This window comes from Manacus vitellinus, unplaced genomic scaffold, assembly GCF_001715985.3.
Source record: "Manacus vitellinus isolate BGI_N305 unplaced genomic scaffold, ASM171598v3 scaffold_24_pilon, whole genome shotgun sequence".
NCBI classification, from domain to species: domain Eukaryota; kingdom Metazoa; phylum Chordata; class Aves; order Passeriformes; family Pipridae; genus Manacus; species Manacus vitellinus.
Window position 1 is genome coordinate 12,655,723 of NW_021939798.1, and position 24,091 is coordinate 12,679,813.

General features: G+C 41.9%; 1 protein-coding gene across 1 annotated transcript in view; it reads right to left on the reverse strand.

Annotated features, from left to right (window-relative positions):
* Window positions 1–23,871, reverse strand: part of FASN (fatty acid synthase) — a 37,331-nt gene extending 13,460 nt beyond the window's left edge. Inside the window, 30 exon segments of the mRNA XM_008921775.3 lie at window positions 61–155; window positions 157–208; window positions 211–239; window positions 707–857; window positions 1,860–2,063; window positions 2,401–2,555; window positions 2,663–2,781; window positions 2,979–3,143; window positions 4,984–5,373; window positions 5,526–5,836; window positions 7,066–7,269; window positions 7,483–7,662; window positions 7,973–8,158; window positions 8,256–8,336; window positions 8,625–8,816; window positions 9,157–9,332; window positions 9,780–9,895; window positions 11,433–11,636; window positions 11,917–12,051; window positions 12,446–12,540; window positions 13,948–14,137; window positions 14,946–15,133; window positions 15,488–15,947; window positions 18,277–18,411; window positions 18,652–18,767; window positions 19,427–19,549; window positions 19,986–20,186; window positions 21,044–21,217; window positions 22,769–22,921; window positions 23,714–23,871. Coding sequence (XP_008920023.2) covers window positions 61–155; window positions 157–208; window positions 211–239; window positions 707–857; window positions 1,860–2,063; window positions 2,401–2,555; window positions 2,663–2,781; window positions 2,979–3,143; window positions 4,984–5,373; window positions 5,526–5,836; window positions 7,066–7,269; window positions 7,483–7,662; window positions 7,973–8,158; window positions 8,256–8,336; window positions 8,625–8,816; window positions 9,157–9,332; window positions 9,780–9,895; window positions 11,433–11,636; window positions 11,917–12,051; window positions 12,446–12,540; window positions 13,948–14,137; window positions 14,946–15,133; window positions 15,488–15,947; window positions 18,277–18,411; window positions 18,652–18,767; window positions 19,427–19,549; window positions 19,986–20,186; window positions 21,044–21,217; window positions 22,769–22,921; window positions 23,714–23,840 — 5,107 coding nt within the window. The 5' untranslated portion in view covers window positions 23,841–23,871.
* Between the last annotated feature and the right edge of the window lie 220 nt (window positions 23,872–24,091).

Consider the following 24,091-nt stretch of genomic DNA (forward strand, 5'->3'; position numbering starts at 1 on the left):
CTCTATTTCTTATCTATAACTCTGTATTTTTCCCCATAACTTTGGGCCCTCAGTACTCACCTACAGTAGCAAAGACACGGCAGCCCATGCTCAGGGCAATGGCAATGGCTGCTTGGCCCACACCTCCTGAGCCAGAGTGAACAAGGATACTCTCACCCTTCTTCATACCACCTCGAACCACCAAAGCATAGTAAGCAGTGGCATAAACCACAGGCACTGAAGCGGCTTCTTCTAGAGTCCTAAAGAGCAAAGTGAAAGAGATTCTCTTTAGCCTTAGAAAAGACTAGTAGATTCTCCTGATGAAATTTGCCTTTCTGCAATGGAAAGGCTAAGCTGTTGAGATTGACAACCACTTATACTCTCTGATCTATCATAGGGCAGACTACCACAGTTACCAAGCACAGCCAAGATTCATCATTCTACAAAAATATTTCAGTAGCTAACCAGTAATATAACCAACACTGAAATCCCAGTGTATACTGAAACACATGGAGCTAAGAGCCCCAGAAAGAAATGAGAACCTTGTGCAAGCCACCCACCCACTGTACAAAAACTAGAACTGAACTCCTGCACTGAATCTGAACCAAAATACTACAGTTGCTCCAAACACTATAGCCCTGTTATAATTTCCCATTGAGCAGCACTCAGGTTTGATCACCCTCAGGCAGGAAGGCAAACCTTAACCAGAAAACAGAAGTTGACCTACCAGTTTTCAGGCACCTCCCATAGAAACTTCTTGTCACAGTCTACCACTGTGGCCAGCCCCTTTGCTGGCAGCAATCCCATCACTCTTCTTCCAGTCAGGTCCCGTCCCGAGAACTCCATGCCCAGCATGCATTGCTGCAAAGCCCAGTTACCTGAAAGAACATTAGCACCTTTTATAAAGGAAATTTATCTTCTAAAATCCCTTTACTACAACAGCGGTCCCTGAAAGTCAGAACCCCAGAGACAGAAAGAGTGCTGGGAGTCATCTACTATGTACACAGTTCATAAGTCCCCAGAGTTAACATCTCGCTCCAAGAGTGGCAGGAAAGGACTTAGTCGCATTAAATCTTAAGTCTTTATCCTTGCTGATACTGCTTTAGTTTCCAGTTTTCATCAGAGAAATCTCATGAAAACATCTTGTTTCAGAGGCAATTTTGTCCCTCTGAAAAAGAATGATACATAAACTAGAAAGGATGATCACAGCAAAAATATACTGCAAAACCTGAATTTTTGTAAATTCACATTTTAGGCACTTATGTCACCCACAGAATCATAGAATGGTTTCGGCTGGAAGGGACATTAAGGACCATCCAGTTCCGACCTTTTGCCATGGGCAGGGACACCTGCCAGGTTGCTCAGTCATTAAGGGGAACCCAGCCCTACTCAAGTCACCCATAAGAATCTCCCAATGAACTAAATTTTTACATGTTCTACCCCCTCTCTTTTAAATAGATTTTTAAAACCATTTCATAGACATTACATTAATTCGTAACTTCTATGAAGCAAGGTAACATCATCTCCATTTTGCAGACAGGCAATGACTTCATCGTGCAAAATTTTTCTTCCTTAAAAGCCAAGCATGTTCAGCAGCATGAAACTTCAGCATTCTCACCTTGGTATGTATCCTGTCCATCTCTGAAACTTCCATCAAGTTGTTTTACCTCGCACTTGGTATCTATGCAATGAGGTCAGTAACATTTCCTCAGAGCATGGTTTGTTAATTGTGCCATATGAAAAAAATGGAATTGCATGCTTTCTTGCTAAACTGGCATAACACTTTAGCCAGTACCAAACTAACATTCAAGAGATTATGTGAATTATTTCTAAGACAACAATACGTAAATACATTTCCTTCCACTGTAATTTTAACTCACCAGGGATAGCATCTGGAGAAAGCTTCCCTGTGGCCAGCATAATGTCCCGGAAGTTGAGAGATGCATAATAGACTTTGCAAAGTAAAACATTGGGATTAGTTGTGCGGAAGTGTCGAAGTGGGGAGACAATCCAGTGAAGAGAGGAGAGGTCTCCACGAGTCAGCACATTTACATAGGCGTATTCCGTCAACTCCTGAGGTTGTGCTGCAGAAGAAGGAACAATAAGAACTTACATACATTAACACAGGTACGTGCTTTCCAGAAGGAGTAAATTTCTTGTGTAATTGCTACCTCCTCCTCCATTTGCTCTGCAGAATGCTCTTTCTTACTCTGCAATACTACTGATACTCTAAACAGCCTATCCCTTCTCCTGATATCAGAGTGTGCCACTGTTTGCTCTGAGCTGCAGCAGAGGAATTCAAAATTATCCATTAAAATAATAATAAAAGGTAACTGTAGGAACAATAGCTACTCGTTTTCTATTCAAAGTTCATTCAGATTCAAGACCTTGCAAGCAATCCTCAGACCTTAAAGGAGTTACCTTGCTGCAATGGGAGATGCCTGAAGGAGCCCCACTTTCCATCACGATACACATTCATCACCAGGTCCTTCTGAACAATCTTCTGCATCTCCAGGGAAGAAAGACTTGTGGGTGGGACAGCTGATGAAGAGTTCAAGTTGGAAATGAACACACACCTGGAAGACACCAGTTGTCATTTTGTTTATTTTGGTACAGGCCTGGAAAGAAACTAACACAGAAATACCTCATCTCCCAAATGTGGCTCAAGGGCGTGCTTACATACCTGATTCGGTGGCCTTCTGCTTCAAGGCGGAGGCAGTTCACCATTCCCAAAATTCCTGAGTTCCCACAACTGGTGGCAGTCAACCACACAGGCTGCTCTGATGGGTCAGCCAAGACCTCCTACAGGACAAAACCCAAACTGTTTTACCAGGAACCACAAAGAAAATAGATCTCATATCCTTGGCAGAGATGAATAACTTCTATTTTATGAAAAGCAACTGAACATACACACACTCCCATTTTAACATTACTAAATATCTCATTTAGAAAGTATAATGATTTGGAAATTCACATACACAGAACACAGGAATTCTTACCTTTAACGATTCAACCCACTTATAATTGGTCTCATCTATTGGCAGAAAAATGGGTGTTTTGGCAGGGGCTTGCCGGCGACACAGGAAAATAACCGAGCCAAAGAATGACTTCTTCATGGCAACTAGATTCAGTGAGGCTTTGCTGAATAAGTCCTCCCACTGTGCCTGTCAAATCAAGTAAAATAACAATATAAGAGTAAAATCAAGAGTCAATTAAAACTACAAGTCACATCTATACTTCACATTGAGACTCCTTAAAGACAACTTCACCAGAAATAACAGGCCCTCTCCACCTCTTACTTCCTTTTGCTTGAAAACTTGGCATCTGTTCTGTATTGTCTTGATACAAATATATGTTTAATTAACATAACAGTATATTTTCCACATCTAGACTACTCCTTCTTCCCTAAAGGATCTCCAAAAAGCAGGAGTACAAATATATCAAAGCCCTTGTTAGGGAACTAGTCTTAGCACTACCAGGTATACAAAACCCACAGCAGTGACCATGCCGTCAAATCCCACAGGGTATTTGAGTGTGTCTAGCCTATGTCACAAAAGCCCTGTCTGCAGGGAGATGGGGAGAAGTACCCAAACACTAGCAGGGAAGAAGCACCTACATACCTAAGTTACACTGAAATGGTATTTCAGAAAAAAAGAATGAAAATGCATGTATGGTATATCCAGAAACACTTCAGGCTCTGCTATGTGAATGAAAGAAATATGGCTGCAGGCTCTCAGGAAAGCATCCATTTACTTTTCATATGCTAGGCACAAAGCAGCAGAAGTGTGATCCCTTACATCAAGGAGTAGGGACAGCAACTGTATCTAGAAAACTTTGAGAACTATATTAAGTCCTGCCCACTCTTGCCTGCCTTGTATCATTTTCTTTAGAGAAGGTGCATTGGACTCACATATCTTATCTGAGGGATTTGCTAACACCAGGCTACTGACATTTATGACAGATCTATGTTTTATGTTATCATCTTCAGTAGCATCTCGGTGTCTTTTTATCCCCTTCTTTACTGGGGAAGTTGCAAAGTAAAAGATCACCCTTTCTTCTCAAATCTCCTCAAAAAATCTTTGCAAAAAGTAAAGGGCTAGAATCCATATAATTGAAAAATTCAAAATCCAACTACCCACTCCAGAATTATAAACAAAAAACTTAAACTATTAGAAGTGCTACTCTCTTCTTATTATAAAAGAAGAGATCTGAGAGGCTACATTCCCTCAAATCAGGAAGAATAGGAAAGTTCAGTAGAGGCACAATTTCCCATTACTGCTTAGTCTAACAGCTGCCAAGAGAAGGTGATGTCCCACTTCCCACCCTTACTCTTGCCATTCACTCTCCTCCTCTTGTGCTAGCTTTGGCACTAGTTAATCTGCATAACATACTGGTTTGAAGATATAATACAGACACCCTGCTCCCCCTCCCCCAACTTCTCTGGGCTTATTTTACTGCATCTCATTATGGAATCAGATAAAGTGGGAAGGAGGAAGGGAAGAAAAAAGACGAAAGAAGAGTACAAGAGAAAAGTCTTCCTTCCTGGAGCACTTTAATTTTAGAAGAACTTAACTAGTCTGTAAAGTCTCACTCCTAGCAGTGATATCAAAAGGAAGAGGGATATTCTGATACTGAAGCATTTTAGGATCCTACAGTGATAAAGCTGTACCCCACCCAACAATGCAGCACAGTATTTTAACTAAAAAGGAATTGTCCTGGCCACTGTTTTCACACCAGATTAGACAGATAAACACTGACAATGAATAATGTTCAATGCATTAAGAAAGGCTTTCCTGACTGAAGCAACAGTTTACTCTCTCAACCTAATATGTAGTAATTCACAAGTCCTCTCTTCTGAAGAAGTGTTTATTAGATATTTCTGCAGAAGGCTTCAATGGAAAGGTATGGAAGTGACACCTACTCAACATTCACCATCAGAGCTTCTGAAGGCAGGGGACTCCAGGCTACCCACCAAGGAAGTGTTTGCCCTTCCAGGAGGCTTACCTCACTCAGGAAGCTGTGTTTCTGCTGCAGATCTGGGCTTGTAAGGAAACCCACAACTTCCCCAAGAGTTTCTCCTTTAAGAAGGGTGTGTAGCAAAACAAACCCTCCTTCTTTCACTGCAGCTGCCAAATTAGAGAGGATTTCAGTGGTGTTCCCTAGAACACTTGTTGAACAGTTGTACACCACCAAGTCAGCGTTGGTCAGATTTCCAGAAGGAAGGCTAGATGGATCCCACTGGCTAGAGAGAACACCAGCATCTTGCAGCTCTTTTTCATAAGCTGAAAGGTTTTCCAGGACGCGGTCAGTGGCAATGTAGTCCACCTGCAACAGGGGCTGAGTATTCAGAATACTTTTGACACGAGAGAACAGCTGTCCACTTCCAGCAATAGCCTGAGAGAAAAAGAGGAAGGAAAAAGAGAAACCAAGTTGAAACAAGAATGTTATCTGAATGATATCCAGAACAACAGAAGCATGCAATCAGCATGCCTTCTAGGAAGGCCTAGAAACACTAGCTACTGTCCTATCCCAGGCCTCCAACTAACCTCTACTATCTTTATCCTATGACTGATCATGTTCTCCACTGCCACATCCAGGCAAGTCTTCAACTCCACAGAATCTAGCAATCCACTGAGAAGAGGGTCATCCTGGAAGTGCATTTTCTCTCGAGTCACAACCTGTTCCAGCTCAGAATGAAGGTTCCCATTCAGTTCCAGACGGCAGATTGCAGCAAGGATATGCTGAAGGCCCTTCTGTTTGGGTGAGGACCCTGTAGCAGCCACTGTAGTGTCTAGTCCAGGGATGACTAGTTTGACCCCATGCACTGCCACCTTAGACTGTAAGTTCTGGATCAGACCTATGGAATAGAAGGGAAAATGAAAGGAAGAGTCAGATTTTGAAAAAAATTTTCTTTTCCTCTTTGCTTCCATTTGCTACACCAGCTGATCAGCACCACAAATTACAGCATCCTCTATCATCAGCCCAGTCACACAGGTACAGTGTATCCTCTGGACATTCACAGGATTATGTATTGTGCACTAGTGGCAGGCCCCAAACAAGTAGGTTTTGTGTTAAGACAAACTAAGCCACTAAAGTTACCTGGGGTAAGAGGGCAACTCACAGAAAACTTCTGATTGACTTAGGGATCCTGTGGAGGGAAATTTTAAGTTTCTGCAGATATAAAAATATTAAAATGCTTTTTTGTTTTATAAATCAATGGGAAAATAGCTCATCCTGACTAATATCAGGAACAGGATTACAAAATATAAAATATTTTTACCACAGCATATGTAAAAAAACTTTTGGGGACAGTATTTGGACACTGCAGGGGAAACTAAGGAAAAAAAGAAAGGGAAAATCTTTGAAATCTATTGCCAAATTTAAGAATAAGCATGAAGACACTTTACCAATATTGAATGATGAAATTACTGTCTCAAGATAAAGCAAAATTCATCACTAGAACAAAAACTTTAAAAAAAGTGGGGTTTTTTTCCCTTTGATGAAAAGGTATTTAAAGTGATGAGCTGAGTGGGTGTCTCCCCATCCAAGAGCACAGTATTTAGCTACCAGTTTCACAACAGACTGAACTGCTCCTATTCTACTGTTGTAGCAAACAATTTTTTTTTGGCATGCTTCACTAAATCACTTTCTCTTTTTGGATATGCTCTTGTGCCCACAATCAAAGGGGAACAAACATACCTATCTTGGCAGTTCACAGGGAAAACCAAAACAAGGTTAAAGACTTGAGGAAGTAAGCTCTCCTGTCAGTGTTTGAAGCAACTAGGTTGGATTTCTCCTAGGTAGGATGTGCCTCTCTACTTGCAGAGAGGGTTGTGCCATCTGACACCATGACTGTTACAGAAGGTAAGATGTCTCTCCTCATGGCTTTTTACTCCTATCTACATCCTAGATATCTCAGGCAGAACTAGTTTCTAGGTTCTAGCACACGTACAGAAACAAGACCCCTGCTGAAGTCTTCTACAGAGACCAACACTCATTTCTTGCATGTTCTCAAGTAGTATGAACAGCCACTTCTGTCAGGCTGGAGGATTTCCCTAGTGTGACAAGAAACCAATCCCACTCTACCTTTGCAATGCTCCAGATAGGCATTAAGATGGGCACTGGAAGACAAACAGTTACTCTCGGTGTAGGGCACAAAGCAGAATCTTTCCAGGGTGGGAGGAGTCCGTTCCTGTTGTCGGCGTGGTGCCACAGAAGCATGAAGGCCGTTGATCTGAACACCTCCTGCCTTAAGGCTGTCGAGACAGCGGTCCACAACAACTTCAAAAGCTGAAAGTCAGGAAAGAAAAATAAGTCTGAAAACATAAGTATTTTGTTTCAGGTGATCTGATGAACAGTGCCAGGCTGTTACATGCTTATAGAGCTGCAGAATAGCTTGGAGACCAAGAGGGCCCCCTAAAGTCCATCCTACTACCCAGGAATTCATCCATTCACCCACATGGCAGTCAAAACAACCAGCAAAACTCAAGCATGAGACGTTACCTTCTATATTGTCCTGGTATTGGCACACCTGCTCTTGATGCAGCACTGGGTCAACGCAGACTGAACGAATCCTGGTGGGTAAGCGCAGACTGCGGCCAGGCTCAGCTAAGATCAGCACATGTAGCAGAGTGTCGAGGAAGGTCACCCAGTTCCCATTCCACAGAACCTTCCCTGCGCTTGCTGCAGAAGAGGAATAGAAAGCCTCACTATTTGGTCATTCAACAGATGCCAGAATGTCACTGCTTATTACATGCCAAGTCTGGTGTATGTACCCAGCTTCCCCTGTAAACTCCAACAGTCAGTTCTACATTGGAAATAGAGCACTGGAAAAAGTATTATCAGAATTCCTGGTTGTTCTCCATTATCACAAAAGTGTAATTACCACACAAAGCACAGTCGGGTGAACTGTTAGCACAAATGGAATTAAGAGATCAAACAGTCATCATTACAATATCTATGCTCATCATGCTTCTTTTGAAAGTAAATTCACCTTCACTGTTGCATTCTAGAACACCCTGGAAAGTTGGTCCATAGTTATATCCACGCAGATGCAGTTCTTGATAAACATCTTCTTTCAGGAGCCCCAACTTTGAGCTCATGTCTACTTGAGTCCGAAAGTCATCTGGCTGGTTATGGAAGTTCTTCAGAGCAGTGTTTTCTAGGAGGGAAATCTTCCCTGATGGGCACAGTAACAAGAATAACAATCATTATCCTTGTTCATAAATCATGGATTTTACTAAGACAGTATATACACTTACACTTCCTTCACTTACCACTCACAGCCAGATTCCCATTTCCTGACACCTCAAAACAGCGGGATGCAGGCATGAGTCTTACTTCCAGCTGTACTGATCCTGCAAGAAACATTGAAGACAGGACTGTGAGGTCATTCACTGCTACTATCTTCAAGTAGAACTCTCTTTCACTATCTCCAGACTCACAGTTCACAACATGTAATAAAGGTGACTATAACGTGTACTACTTGACTGTAGAAATTCACTTCTTTGTTCAGTCATGCTGCCCTCTTCTTTATAGTCTCTTTCCTGCATTCCTCCTCACTTTTCCCATGCATTCCTTTCCTCCCACTCCCTTCACCTTCATTATACAGTTTTGGTACAGTTGTGCCAGCATTCCTCACTCACCCTTTTTGGGAAGGATAGTAGCCTGATGAATTGTGACATCTTCAAACATCACAGCCATTTGCTCCATGACCATGCCAAGAGATCGTGCCAGTGTTCGCCAAGCCAGCACCAGGTACCCAGTTGCTGGGTACAGAACTCTGCCATCAATGCAGTGACCAACCAAGTAGTGGTCAGGAGAGTCAGGACTCACATCTGCCAAAGAGTAAAGAGCAGAATAAAAATAATAAAAACACTAATCAAGACATCTTGTCCCCTTGGTGTCTACAACAGGTTCTAGGTGTTTCCCCAACTATCCTGTCTGACAAATGCAGCCCTCAAAACTGCTCTTAGTCTGATTCAGAGTCTGCTCTGTTCATGTTCTTTCATTCCATTTCAGAAATAGATCTGGTTTTTTTTCAATCCAAACCAAACACTAACCTTCAGACAATGGCTTCAAGGATGCTGCTTTGAGTATCCTTTTCTTAGTTTTACAAAAAAAAAGCAAAAAACAAAACAACAAACAAAAAAAACCACCCCAAAAAGACAAACACACCGATATTGTAGACTGAAGCAGATGCAGAGCCTTTGGAACCTGCTGGAAAGTCTTCAGCTTTTGGAACATCCCAGTCCTGGCTATGGTCCCATTTGATGTATGGAGAAATGAGGGGTGTTCCCACAGGGACAGGGTATTCCACAGATGGGAACAAGTTATTTCCAAAAACGTTTATCCTAGGAAGACAAAAAGAATCAGGATAATGTGGGAAGGGAGGGCAGGGAGAAGGGGGAAAACAAATTGATCATAATACTTAGAGGTCAGGCAGTAATTGGTCTTGGACTCCATGTCTGAGATGTCTCCAAGAGTACCATGAACACTTACTGCAGCCAAATTTGTAATTTTAATAGTCTACAAGATGCGAAGTTTATTTCCAAGAGCTAGTTCCAGACTTCCTAGGCCTTTAAATGGACCTTATCTTTAAAAGGCACCTTCCCAGCCCAAGCAGTCTCTAACCCAAAGGAACACTTCATAAGTGAACGTGTAAAGCACAAATGTACACCCCATTTTTTCCCCAGGTTTCTTGAATGAGTATTTCAATCCTTGTGAAGACATGCATGCTAGAGAAGAGACCTGAATTGCCTTCCATTATCCCACTCACCCTCCTCCCTTAGTCTCCTTACCCAGTTAAATGAATCTTTCCAATCTGTGTTAGGAAGAACTCCAAATTATTTTTGTGCTCTTTCTTCATCAAAGGTAGAATGGTGCAAGTTGGTTTCAAAGTTCTCCTCAAGATAGCCTGGTCAAGTAGAGTCCATAAATCACCAGTGGAAGGCATTACTTATTGTCTCTGAATTTTCCTCTACAGATCTCAAACCATTTATGTTTCTGTGCCAAGAGTTCTGTGCTAGCTGCTAGAACACACACCACTGCAACAGGGAAGAGTACCCTTCCAGCAACCCAAGCTGTTGCACATCTGGTAAAGCAGAACCTACGTAACATTAATGTAATTCCGCTGAAACACAAATATCCCTTTGCCAAGCAGATTGTCAAGTGAAATCAAAAGCTGCATTTAAAGAACTGCAAAGCCACCTTCTCATGTCTCCCACTCGCACACACTCCTTTCCCAGGAGCAGCACTTTCTAGTCTGAAGCATTTTCCAAGCAAAAGCCATTAGATCAGAAAATGCAGCCTTCAACACCTGACCCAATTTCTATCTTCTCTTCAATGGGATCCCATGATTTTTACATGAGAAACAAAAGGGAGGGAAGAGAAAACCGGGACACTTTCAAACCCAGCTGATGAAATCTTAGTCACTTAGTCACTAGTCCAAAATTGTTCAATGATTTTAACATGAAGTAAATAGTCTCTTTATAGAGAAAAATATCTGCCCAATTTAAAAAGTCTGCTCCAAGTCTTGCTTCAAGTCACTTTCAAAGCATAAATAACATGACATAGTAAATATACACTGGATTGAAACTCAAAAGCATTGTATAACTATTAATATTGATTCGCAAGTAACTATTATTCTCCTTAAGACTTTTCTCCTCTTGCATGTCACAGACCAAATAAAAAAGATCAGTCCTTAAGACTTAAGGGACAGGCATAAGACCACACCACTGATCCTGTGGAACAAGTACATCCTAATGCACCTCGTGTTCTGCATTCTCTGCTATGGAGATAATTCCACAAGGATCAATTCTTATTTGTTGGGGAGAAAGGAGTAATGATCAGATCTCATTAGAGAAAGGAGTTTAGAAGAAAGCAAGCTGCTGTAGTCTCAGACTACTTGGTCTAGGAGAAGAGGGGAAAACACCACTAACCAGCCACCACCCTGTAAGACAGAAACGTCAAACCAAATTCAGTTTACAGATGGTAACAGATTTTGTCATAGAGAAGGTCCGTTAAGTCTTGAATGTCTCGCTCTACCCCAATTTTCACATACAACTCTCCATTAGATCCAAACAATGAAATTTTTTTCTTACTCTTTGTGCAGTTTAGAAAGCTGACTGTCAGCTATCTGAAATGCATAGCAATGAATAAAGCAGTAACGTGAATATCTAGATGAGGAAGTGTAGTGTGTTAGGGATTTTTTAATTTTTTTTTTAAATATTAACATATACTGCCCCCTAAAAAATCGCAAAGAAACAAACAAAAAAATACATTTTAAAACCAGGAAAGGCTCAAAAGTACTGCTGAAGGAAGAAAGCATTCTCAGAATGTTGGGGGGGGGAGAAAGAGAAAAGCAGCAGTACTCCCTAGTCCTCAGACCCCCAATCTCCTTCTTGCAGCAGCATATCAATATAGTATTGTACTGAAACAATCAAATACAATACCTGTAAAAGAGCATGTGGAGCAATCTCTACTACAACGGCGTTCTCTGGAATATGCTTCAAACCTTCATGGAATAGCACTGGATTCACTAGGTTGTTCACATGGTATTCTGCAGAAGAATTCCTGGCCAGATCACTCTGCCACTGAGATTCAGGGATAGATGTACTGATCCATCGTGCTGAGCGAGGTTTAGGGTGTGGAATGACCTACACACAGACAAAGAAGGGGAACAGGATAGAGAACAATATGAAAAACAAAAGCAAGCAGCTCCTCCTTTTTGCAGGCCATTTTTCCCAGCTTGATGGCTAGAACATCCTTCTGCTTGGGGCCAAAGGATTCCAAACATTAGGTCTCACAGAGGTCTACATGCTCTTCAAGAGATTTCCTCTTCCTCCCGAAGAAAGAAGTCCCTTAAGCTCAACATCGCCTACACTCAGCCCAGGTGGCCGAGCACAAGCCCCGTGAGCCCCAGTTTGGCAGCGTTACCTTTCTCAGGGCACGGAGCAGCACAGGGGCAATGGAGGCCATGTAATAGGAGTGGAATGCGACGCCAGCACTGCGAACCTCCTTTGCAAACACACCATCCTGCTTCAGTCTGGCTACAAACTCACTCACGGTGGCCTAAGAAGAGGAATATAAGTGAACTAAGAGAAAAGCACACAACGTTGGGATCTGTATGAGGCCCTGAACTCCACACCCTTCATCACTTGCCACTTAAAAAGAGGAACCATAGCTAGGATGAGGTTATTGCCCTTCTCAGTCTTATAATTTATCACCCACTACATCCATGGCTATAAGAGATATTTTATTACTAGTTTAGAGGCACTAACATCACTTCCTCTCAGAGTATTTGAGTGTGTAAGTTTACACAAAGCACCATGTCCCCTCCACCACTTCAATCCAGCTCCCCTTTACCAGCAGTTGAGCTCTAACTGAGCTTCATGCTTTCTTCAAACCCAAACTTCACAGATCCCAATTACAATCCCAGTACACACTGTATTGGTTCCATGCTCACCAGAGGCCCTGAAACAGTGACAGTGTCTTCAGAGTTGTGACAGGCTGGTACCACATTTGGAGGACAGCGCTGTTTACATTCCTCCCATGTCAGACCTGCAGAAGGAAGACCACAGGACAACAGAAGTGTTTCTAGCTCTGCACTTCATGAGGGGAGGCAACCTTAAACTCCACAGTCACTGTGGTCGATTCAGCACTTTGTAAAATGGAAGGAAAGATATCCTCTCCTCCCTTAAAAGCAATTCTGCAAAAGCCAAGAATATTTAGCCTAGAGCTTTAACATGACATTTATCACAGTGATGTTGAACACATGGACAGAAGGTCAAATCTTTGTACCATCCCTTTAATGAATGGGATGGAGGTAACAGCCACACTTTCAAAGCTACAGAATTGGTTGTTTTGTCTCATGTTGCTCTTAGTTTCTAGGAGTCAAGCTCACGTGTTCTCTCCCCTGTTCTAGCTTGCATTGCTGAGAGTCACAAAGTATCTCTAGGAATCAAGAACTCTAGTGGCATGCTAGCTTAACACATGCAGCATCTGGTCATACATTACATGGATACGAGTCACAGGAAGAACTTGAACTCAACATCAGATTATGAAAAACATATTATATGCAGGACTCCAAGGTAAATTCTTTGGTAAGACTGTAATTTACTTAGTCCTTTGTAATTTTACTTAAATTAAGAAATCTAGGATTGTAACAAGTGATCTAGTCCAACATACTGCATCATACCAGCAACGGCTTTTCTCCTAAGTGTTTCAGTTTTTAATTGACAACTATGTTCAATAAGAAAGAGAAGAACAACAGTGCTACCAATAATAATTTTACTTTTAAACTTGTAAGTCACTATGAAGCCACAACACAAAAAAAAACTACTGCGTCAAAATTTCACCCAACAGTGGGCAAAGCTATGTGACTTACAAAAATACTAGGGAAAGCGTATTCAGGAGAAAGCTTATGCCTAAGTGTTATTAGGCCTAAAGTGCTATAAGTAAGTTCCACTAGCCAGTTGCCCACTACATAACAATGGCTTACTAGCTTCACGTCTCATTATTCTTGCAGACAATCAGAATTTTTTTTTTTAAATACAAAAGAATATATATATATATACACACACACACACATACACATCTGTGTGTGCATGATATTTATCTACCAAGAGCTAAAACCCCCAGTGCTTTAGATTTTCACCTTTTAAAGGTGACTAATTATCAGGCCTGTCATTGGTCACCTGACAACCAATCCCTCCATTTCCACTTAAATTTTGGATGGATTACCAAAATTCTGATGTATTGCAGGACACAGATCACTACCATTTTATCAACTTAAATATTTAATAACCTGTTCTACATCAGAAGAAAACAAAGAAGAGGCAACAGTGGCCAAAATTTTACAGAAATTATAGTTTCCATCAGCACTTTTGAGAGACCAATTTTATCCCAATGCCATACAGAAATCAGATGCACTTTCCTGTATCGCTCTTGTGGTAAGGGGATACCTACCAACAGCAGCCATCCCTCCTGGGGGCAATTTGGCCTCTTTGACGCATCGTCCCCGCCAGTAAGCGGCGAGGATGGCTTCTTCATGACTTAGGGAATTGTCTGCATAGCCACAAGCTAGTTCTCCCACTGAGTGGCCCAAAATCCCATCAGGTTGCAAACCTGCAGCTTTCAGCATATCAATCTGAGCAATCTGCAAGGAAGAGTACAATTACTGATTCCATGCCTGAGTGAGCAGGTGTCAGGCCTCAAAGGTACACAGCACCAGCAAGTACATAACAAAATGGTTTTTTGGTACAGACATTCTTGACCTCACTGCTTTCTCTCCCACCGCCCCCTCCCCCCCAGCTGTAGCTCCATCCTACTTTCAAAGCAATCTCAAGAATTGTTATGCTGCTCCACTATTGTTTGGACCCCTCCACAATGTAGCTTTCCACTACACTGGAAAATATGTCCAACAACACGAGGTTGCCAAGAATATTACTCAGGTCTGTACAAAGTTATTCAGGTTATCCTGAATAGGTCTGTACAAGGTAAAAGGCAAGACCAGCTTTCCACATCATTTTGAAAGCTTTGTCCTCTAGTTTGTAAAGAAACCATGAATCCCATATTGACACTCAGAATTAAAAAGAGACTTGATTTAGCATCACTTAGTTAATTTGCAGAACAAAATTTAGAAGACACTTAATGGAACGTTGCTCCTTGGCACAAACATTTACATAAAACTTAAAGACGTTCCTTAGTCTCTTAAAAGAAGAAACTGCACTACATATACACAGATACACATGCAAATCAGTTCAGATCTATATTAGCCCAAGCATCTCGCAAATGGCAGAGCCTGAAACTGCCAGAGATATTTCTAACAGCTGCCATTTGCTGATTACACAAAACAAGCTTCCATTAACTGGTATAATGTGTTACCAGCCAGAAAGACACATTAGCAGAACATGTTTATGTGGATTGAGTCCATGACCCCCTTCCACTAGCCATTTGAGTCTTGCCTGGATAGCAGCTAGTCCAACAAATGCATGGACAGTGTCATCAAAAGTGTTCTCATCCGCTTGCAGAAGCAGGTCTGAGACCTTCAGGCCTGTGTTCTTCAAAGCCTCATCTGAACGCGATATAGACTGGCGGAACAAATCCAACTTCATAAGGCTGAGGCCCATGCCTTTCCACTGTGTTCCCATGCCTGTAGGAGGGGCATGGAGAAAGTGAGCGTTAGTAACACCCCATAACAGGATCAGACATCACACACTTGCTCTGGCAGTTAAAGAACTCTAAGAGCAAAACATTGCACCTTTCAAATATCCTCCAAATTAGGCACTGCTTATTATTTTTTCTAGACTTCGCTATCATCAGAAGATAGTTAAGTTGGAAAGTTTTCATAAAATACAGGAAACACAAGTCTCCTAGACACATTGCAGAGTTGCAAAATATCTCCTCGTGCTATAGTGGAAAACAACATTAGAGCACAGAATACAACTGCTCAAGCCCCAGATCTACAGAGGAATGGAGAAGCCTTGACCCAGTACTGCACACCTACCTGAGCAGATGTACCAGAGTGGTCTACCAGATGCTTGAACTTGCTGAACCTCTTTGATGTCACTCTCAGTGCCAACCAGCGTGTAGCCCCTGTAGGGCATGGAGGACACAGGAACTGCAGAGATATCACTGAGCAGGCTTACAAATGGGCTGCATCCTCCATGTTTTCTGCTCTCTTGAATTAGTATTTCCACAGCTTCCTGGGTTCTGCCAGAAATTTGAACCAGTCTTGGCATGTTACAACTCTCCAGTGGCTGGTGTTTGTTCTTATTTGGCCTCAGAATGACATGAGCATTAGCACCTCCAAAGCCAAAGGAGTTGATACTGACAAGGCCACCTTTCACTGGTGTTGGTTTACAAACCACCTCCAAAGTGCCATCTTGTAAGGCAGGAATATCTGGATTTGGGGTACTGAAATGAAGATTTGGAGCCCACAGCCCATGTTCCAGAGAGAGAATGACCTGAAAGGAAAAACAGTGTTCTGTGCTCCACGCTGTCTTGTGACAAACATTCTTTTGTTGTTATTGGTTTCCTACAAATGACCATGTAGCATACACTAAAGCAGTTCTCTATGTTTGGATAAAGGGACATTTCATAGAATAGCATTATTGATGTTACTGCGGTAGTACCTGTTCCACCTAGGCAAATTTTAAGTCCATGCAGGAAGTCAGCAGGGAAGATTAGCACAGTAGCTTTAAGTTTAGCTTCCAGACCCTTTTTTAACTGGAAAGCCAGGCAGTCTTGCTGGAAAAGCAGCCTGGGTACTAAGACTATCATGTCTTCCTTCTCCCTTATCAGATCCCATCCCTTCATCACATTCCACTTAGTCCCTCCCCAGTCACACACAATCACAAATGCTCTTCCTTATCACAAGGAAGTACTTCTACTTCTGCCTTGCTGCAAAAGAATCAAACTGGAGTACTGGTAAAGGAATTTGCTTGCTGCTTTACACCCATTTGTTGTCTTCTCAATCCAAAAAAGCAAGAACAGCAGACTGGTCAGAACGGGCAGAGCAAAAGGGAGGTACAGAAACAGCATAAGGAACAGACTATCTGTGCCAAAAAAGCAAGAGCTCCGTTCTCTCATCAGCATCTCTACATACAGCCCATGACACCAAGCCCACACTCCTCTGTGGCACAAGCCCAGCAAGTCACAAACTACAAGGCAAGCTGCAAACACTCTGTGCTCTTCATCACCCCATCACTCAGTTCCTTCATCACCCCAAAATGGTCAGAGAAAGAGATTCTGGTTTGGGAACTGTTCTTCCAAGTTGACTATCAGATATGGCAGTTTACCTGGGAGAAAACCAGAATAAATATACGATTTCAACTCCAGTCAACGTGGTTAAAGCTGCTGTCTAAGTGTTTTCATGCATACTGTCCTATACTTACAATCCTATGCACTTTGAACCTGCTGTTGCTTTACACTGCACACATATTTTTACTCTTAAATCTGCTGTGGTTTCTACATAAGTTTGAATGTACAGTACAGTGAGTGTAGTTCAAAGGTGCAGGTGAGTTTTGACTAAAGTGGCCTCGGCAAGCCCTAGTTTCATTCCTACCTATCCATACAATTAATGGATTCTCTTCAAGTCTGAAATCAGATACTTTCAAGATCTATTTTCCTGACATTTCACATAGGAGCATTTTATGGAATTCTAGAAGAAAACATTTAAAGAAACTGCAGACTTCCCAAGACAGTTACTGTCTAAGAGACACTGGGTTTGTGGTGTAGCGGTGAGGGAAACAGTGCCTCAAACTTATCCTGTCCTGAGAGATCACAGGAACACACTAAACAAACTGCTTATAACATACAACAGTATGGACTGAGAAGTTTATTTTATGACTCAGTTATCATTCCTTCTATGAAGAATGTGTCAGTTAGAGACAAAGGTGCTAAAAAAAAAAAAAAAGTAAACTTCCCTCTACAGACAGACAGACACTGCTGTCTCCATGATTTGCAGATGAAGCTATTCACAGGAAGTTGTATGTATTCAGGTCACAGTAACCACTTTGAAGAGCCTAAAATTGTAGCAGTGGCAGCGTACGTGACTTCAGTTTGCGTGGTTCTATGGTAATAGGCTTACAAACAAGTGTGAACATTAGCTAGCTCTCTGCTAAGCAGTTTAGCAGCCAGAGCCAATAGATGACTGTCTGCCTAGAGCAGTAGATAGCAGGCTCGTTGCTAAGACAGACAGTTATTCAAGCTGGTAGCCTCATCCCAAAGAACTCACCTGGCTTCATGCCAACCTAAGAGAGAAGAGGAAGAAATGATACAACCCCAACAAAAAGCCAGAAGGATCAGCTGCTCTTTTGCCACTGAAAGCCCACACTGCCTCTCATCTGTGGTCACTGTCAACTACTCCAAACATCGAAAGCTCTCCACTTGTATGTGCCTCAAACCTAAATGACTTACAGCAGAGTTCTGTTGGAAGGTCCAGCGTAAGGATCAATGAATGATAAATAAGGATTAACAAAGGGATCCCAAAGCCTTTATACTGAGCAGAGTTATGCTCCTGTAGAATTCAGTAGGAAGGGGGAACTGGAGTGTGTATGCACACAGCAGAGGGCCACCTGGGCATTTGTGGTTTGCAGAATAGCCACCTGAGCTTTTGCAAGCATTGGCATGTGGAGCAAGTAGTTATTAAGAAACATCCAAGTTCTTATCATCACAAGTGAAGATTTTATCCTGAATCACTGTGAATTTTCCATAAAACAAAAAAACCTTTAAACCAGTCACACTGTTGTGTTCCCCATTTTCCCATATTTTCTTTCTCAAGCCCCCTGTTACCTTGGCTAATGCCGCAAGCCCAGAGGCAGGCTCTGGATGACCCATGTTTGACTTGGTTGATCCAATCAACAATGGTTTCCTCTCACATTGACAGAAGACATTTACAATGCCATTTACTTCCTGTGGATCTCCAACCTAGGATGAAGAGAATCAGAATGGCTATCAGCTAGCACTTCCAAAACATACCACAAAAGAGAAATTGGAAAGATTATGGTGTTTGGGTAAAATCCAGAAGTGGTGAAACAGAACATATTCTACTAACTGGCAGAAGGGAAAAAGATTTCACTTTGGGAAAACAACAAATAATTAAATGGAAAAGTGCGGCAAGTGATGCAAGGGAAGCAAACGTGGCAAACCCAAAAGGGCCATGCTGACCTTGGTGCCTGTCCCATGAGCTTCAACATACTCCACTTCTTCAGGTTTGACACCACATTCCATGTACAAAGATCTGACCAACTGCTGCTGCATCTCTCCAGATGGGAATGTCACACCTAGGATCAAAATAGCTGTCAATTCCTCTCTCTATCAGGTACTTCCTGTAATGATTTTAGCACTCTTTCAATTGCTTGGGACTATCACATCCAAAAAAACCCCCAAAAAACCAACTATAAAGACTTTTTCAGAATTTATATCATGTCCTTAACACCAAACACAATAAGCCTCTCAGGCTCTTTGTAAGAAGAGCAGAGAAGTCAGAAATAAGCCTAAAGCAATGGCTTAGACTAGGGTGGAAAGACACTGATTAACAGAATACTAGGAGATGTATAGATTAAGCAAAACATGTGAAATTTAGTGTCTCCATAACTGGAGAGCAGGAGAAGTTGGACAACAGTAGGACAGTCATAACACTACCAAAATTTCTACCATCAGTGCAGAAGTTACTGCAGAGATGTCCTGAGGAAGGCTGAACTAGCAACAGAACATTGATGTTACTTCATACTGTAGAAACCACCACTTCTCTCCTTCAACTTCTTTACAAAATAGGGCCCTGAACTTTGCACTATCAAAACAGAAAAAGAAAAATCTGCACAAACACTAAAAAACATTTACACACCTAAAGAAGAACCCTACAACTGCCCATTTTTGATGACAAAGACTCACGACTGAACAGTTCTCTTGGTATCTCACTTTTCAGCAGCTCAAGACCTACCTTGCTCCTTAAAGCCATCAGTGTTAATTCCAGCATTTACTATTGTGGCATAGATCCGCTTAGCCATAGATCTCTTGGTCAAAAGAACAACGACAGCAGCTTCAGAGCGACAATATCCATTTCCTGAGAGCAGAGAGAGAAGAATGAGTCTCTAAGTCTGCTCTGCTTTGTAAAATGTTGCAAAACACTACTGCAGTAAGATTATCTCATTCCTGAGCTACCGCTTACAATAGACTCCTTTGAGAATATGACATATCTATTTCTTTTTAAAAAAAAAATTCATGTCCTAGAAAAAAGGCACAGTGCTCATCACAAATGGTAATAGAAAGTTTCCATCAAGAGACAGCTATTTCTTCTCCCCAGTGGCAGAGGAATGAACCATGCAGTGTCAGTTTCTTCCCCACATGCAACACAGATCAGGCCCAGGGTATGTCCCAAACAGTGCACCTCAGAACAACTACGAGGCCAGCTCCTTGCTGTACCGAAAGAGTAGTTGCTCATAGACTCCACAATAAGTTTCTCTCATGCAATGTGACAAGCTTGTGTAGTAATGCCTTACCTGAAACATCAAAAGCCTTGCAGGCACCATCAGGACTAAGCATACCCAGTTTCATGAACTGCACAGATGTGTTGGGTTTCAGCAGGAGGTTGACCCCTCCTACTAGGGCTGCACTGCACTGTCCATGATGAATTGCCTTAAAAGCGTTTTCCAGAGCGACGAGACTAGAGGAGCAGGCTGTGTCAATAGTTAAGCTTGGTCCTTAAGGAACAGAAAAGGGAAAATAAAAACCCTTAATTTTCTAGATTGTTCTCTAAAGACTACAGGATGTGATCACAAGAGAAACATATTAAAATGAAGTTAAGTAAGAGTTGCTTCAGAATATAACAGGTTCACTTGATGCAATGGGAGACAAGAACCACCATCTCTGCCTGCTTACTAGGTAACGCATGAGAAAGGTGGGAAAAAATTATGAACAGATTGGCCTTAAGGGCATTTTTTTAAATTCTGTCTCTCCATCAAAAAGAGATTATAGTTTCACAGGCAGGTCTCATCTAATTCTCCATTCTAACAATAGAATGCTCTTCCTGGTGCTACCCTTGCCATTATCTCTGTTCTCTGCTGCTCTGCAAATCAATTCCCATCCCTCCACTCTCTTCAAAACCATACATGGATTGAGCCACGTCTGTGCCTTCAATCACATCATTCTGGTGGCTCTCCTACTTCTTCCACTTTACTCAAAAGGAGTCAACTGGTACAGTCAGTTTGTCTCTGGGCTATCTGACTTCTACATAGCTTGATACCAAATAGCAGTCTAAAGGTCAGAAAGGACCTAGATCTTTTTTATGAAGGCCTTCTGACATGACCATCTTTCAGGTGAACACCAGCTATGCCCAGCAGCAGTAGCTGAGTTACAAGGCCTTACAATGAGTCTTATCTTAAAGATACAATATATTTTTTACTTCTCATATGCCTCCTTGCAACAGTTACATGCTACTTTCTCTTTCCAAAAGGGGACTACGCCATCATAACCATCCCACTCCTCTACAGCAACTGTGGTACAATCACGCTGAAATTGCAATTGCTGATTAGCATCAACAGGTTTGGGGGGCACTAACCTGTAAAGTCAAAGAAATAGGAAATCCTGTTGGCAAGCATAGCACGCTGGCAGCCAGTCATACTGTATCCCAAAAGCTCTTCTGGATCTTGGCTAAGGGCTTCAGCAGCTTCTGACCCGCTGGCACCAATCCATACACCTGTGTCTGTGCCACGGAGGGTGGCTGGATTAATACCTATGGGGACATCGGAAGGTAGATTACAGTAAACAAACTTATAATGAGGGGTAAACTGGGGAGATATCAGGTACACTGGCACCAGTTCACCAAATACTATTTATTGTCCTTTTCGAGCAGGCCAGCAGCATTGTTCCCTACCTTTAGTAACTTTTCACCTGTTTCAACTGCAGACCTTGCAAGTCTTACTTGAGTCCATCAGAACTTCAGTATTGGCTTTTGATCAGAACATATTGTACCCTGACAAAGCTTTTCAGCCCAGCTGGGCATTGCCAGAATCTTGTGTAAAAAAAGTGTATAGACTATGAAAGGCAAAATGCTGATGGAGAGAAGCTAAGGGCCGACTTCCAATACAGAGAAAAGGAGCTAAATGAAGGGGAGAAAAATCACAGCACTTGGAATGTCATGTGAGCACATAAATATCTATCTCTAGCCACACACAACACCCAGATCTGGAGTACAAGACAGAAATGAAAATTCTTAAGGACAAAAAAAGCCAACAACCAGAACAAGAAACAACTTTGCTTAAAAAAACACATAGCAAGCTCAACTGGCAGAAATCTCTATTGCTTCTTCTCTGTACTTCAGGAGTCCTGAAGACAAACAGAATATTCAATCTCCAGACTGAGGCTCAGCAGTAGAGGAGCAAGAGTTAATTTTAATAAGTCATACAATCATAGGATGTCAAGGGTTGGAAAGGACCTTAAAGATCACCTAGTCTCAACCCCCCCTGCTATGGGCAAGGACACCTCCCACTAGATCAGGTTGCTCAAGGCCTTATCCAACCTGGCTTTGAACACTGCCAGGGTTGGGGCATCCATAACCTCCCTGGACAACTTGTTCCAGTATCTCACCACCCTCACAGGAAAGAATTTCTTCCTGATATCTAATCTAAATTCCCCCTCTTTCAATTTGTACCCATCACTAGTCAGTACTAGTGAGGTGGTTCCAACTTTTCCCCCCATGTGCTTCTTATGTTCTGATGTGAAACTGATTAACAGGAAGAATAAACTTCTTGGCTCTGTGGATAAGTAACTCAAAAGTTCTTCTATTACCGCCAGTGTTTTGAGAGAAGCTGCTCTTTCTGAAAGCACACTTCCTGGGAAAACTTTCTATAGAAAAAGATGAACCTGGCCAATGGACAGGAATACATCAGGCCATCTTCATTCTTTTAGACTATGGATGTGAATTCTAACCAAGTAACCTTCCTTTTGCATTACAAATTCGCCTCTTACAAAGGAATTCTTATGGAATACTAGGGTAGAGCAAAACACAGAAAAGCTCTAGAACTGCTGACTGTTTAAGTGATTCTGTCATACTGGTTGTATCATATGATGCTGGTACAGATTTGCTGGCAGTCAGCACAGATTTCCTGGTTTGCATTCCAGAGAAAACAGCTTTGTTCTAGCCCCCGTAACTAGGTCTTTGGTCTCCTCTCTAATGTGATGGCTTTCTCACGTTAAGAGTTTTCATTACACAGCTGCATGTCTACACCTGTTGCACAGAGAAAATAAAGCATAATTCTCCCTCTTCAGTCATTCATCTGCTCACCTCCATCCAAAATAGCTTCATACGAAACTTCCAACAGCAAGCGAAGTTGAGGATCCATTGTATGAGCTTGTTTGGGATGAACCCCAAAAAAAGATGCATCAAATTTGCTTATGTCCTTGAGCTTTCCATTTCTCTTGGGCAGTCCATAAATTCCTGAGAAGAAAAATTCAACACTGAGTCACAGAATACAGCTGAGAGACAGTTACGGAATGACCACAGTTGATTCCTGATTACACAGGAAACCTCACTGCCCTGTGCAGTAGCCAGAGTGCTGCATGAGCATCTACTGACCCACCTCATCTGGAAATGAGAATCCTGCATTAACAAAACCAATTGTAATTTTTAAGACTCTCCTGGATATAGCAGCAAAAGACATCTACCTAGTTTAAACACTTTTGCTTTGGCAAGTTGTACCAAGTACATACAGTGTTCAAATCAGTGGTTCCAGTTGGTCCCCAGCTAGAGGAAAAACAAAAGCTGTTTTTGACTTCTGCAAATCACTAGCTTGAATTGGGTAGACATGTGCCTAACACTTCAAAATGACAATCACACAAAACAGAACATTGTGAAAAGTCATAAATCACAGCACTGGAGTCCCTGTGCTACTTCTGAAACCAGAAAAATGTCAGAGTCATCTTACTGTCACAGCTACCGACAGCAGGTATAGGATTCATGTTGCCTATCTGCTCTGCCAAGAGTGCTCTTTTCTTTGAAAGTAAGCTACACAGAATTTATAAGGTACTACTGCATGGGACATGACATTATAAAACGGATTACGAGAGACCATCACAAAAGTGTTCTGTTCTTCAATTTTTTGATGATATATCAGAAGTTAGTTCAGCTCTGGCAGGGTTTTGCATCTCATAAATCCTTTCCTTTCATAGGATAATTCCTCTAAAACACTCAGAACCCAAGGTTCCCAAAGGAGGGACAACAAGCACTCACCTGGTTTCCACCTCCGATCATCCTCTGTGACCATATCAACTCCATTAAGCAGGTTCTCCCAAAACTCTTGCAAGTTCTCAGATTCTGGCAGCTTTCCTGCTATGCCTGCAATCACCACGTCCTCCATCGCTTAACTTCTCCCTGTTGCTGAGGTGCATAAAGCAGTAAGACTAGTAGGATTTCACACAGAGGAAAGTATATGTGTCTAGTGTTCCTAACATGTTGTGACAAACAAGCGTATTTGCAGGAGAAACACCCACACAGGAACAGCCTATGGAGTCTCTACTATTAAAAAAAAAAATAAATTATATCCCGACTAATCAAACAGACCGTAAGATCCACGAGGTTGACAAGGATGAGAAGACTGATCCTGAAGGA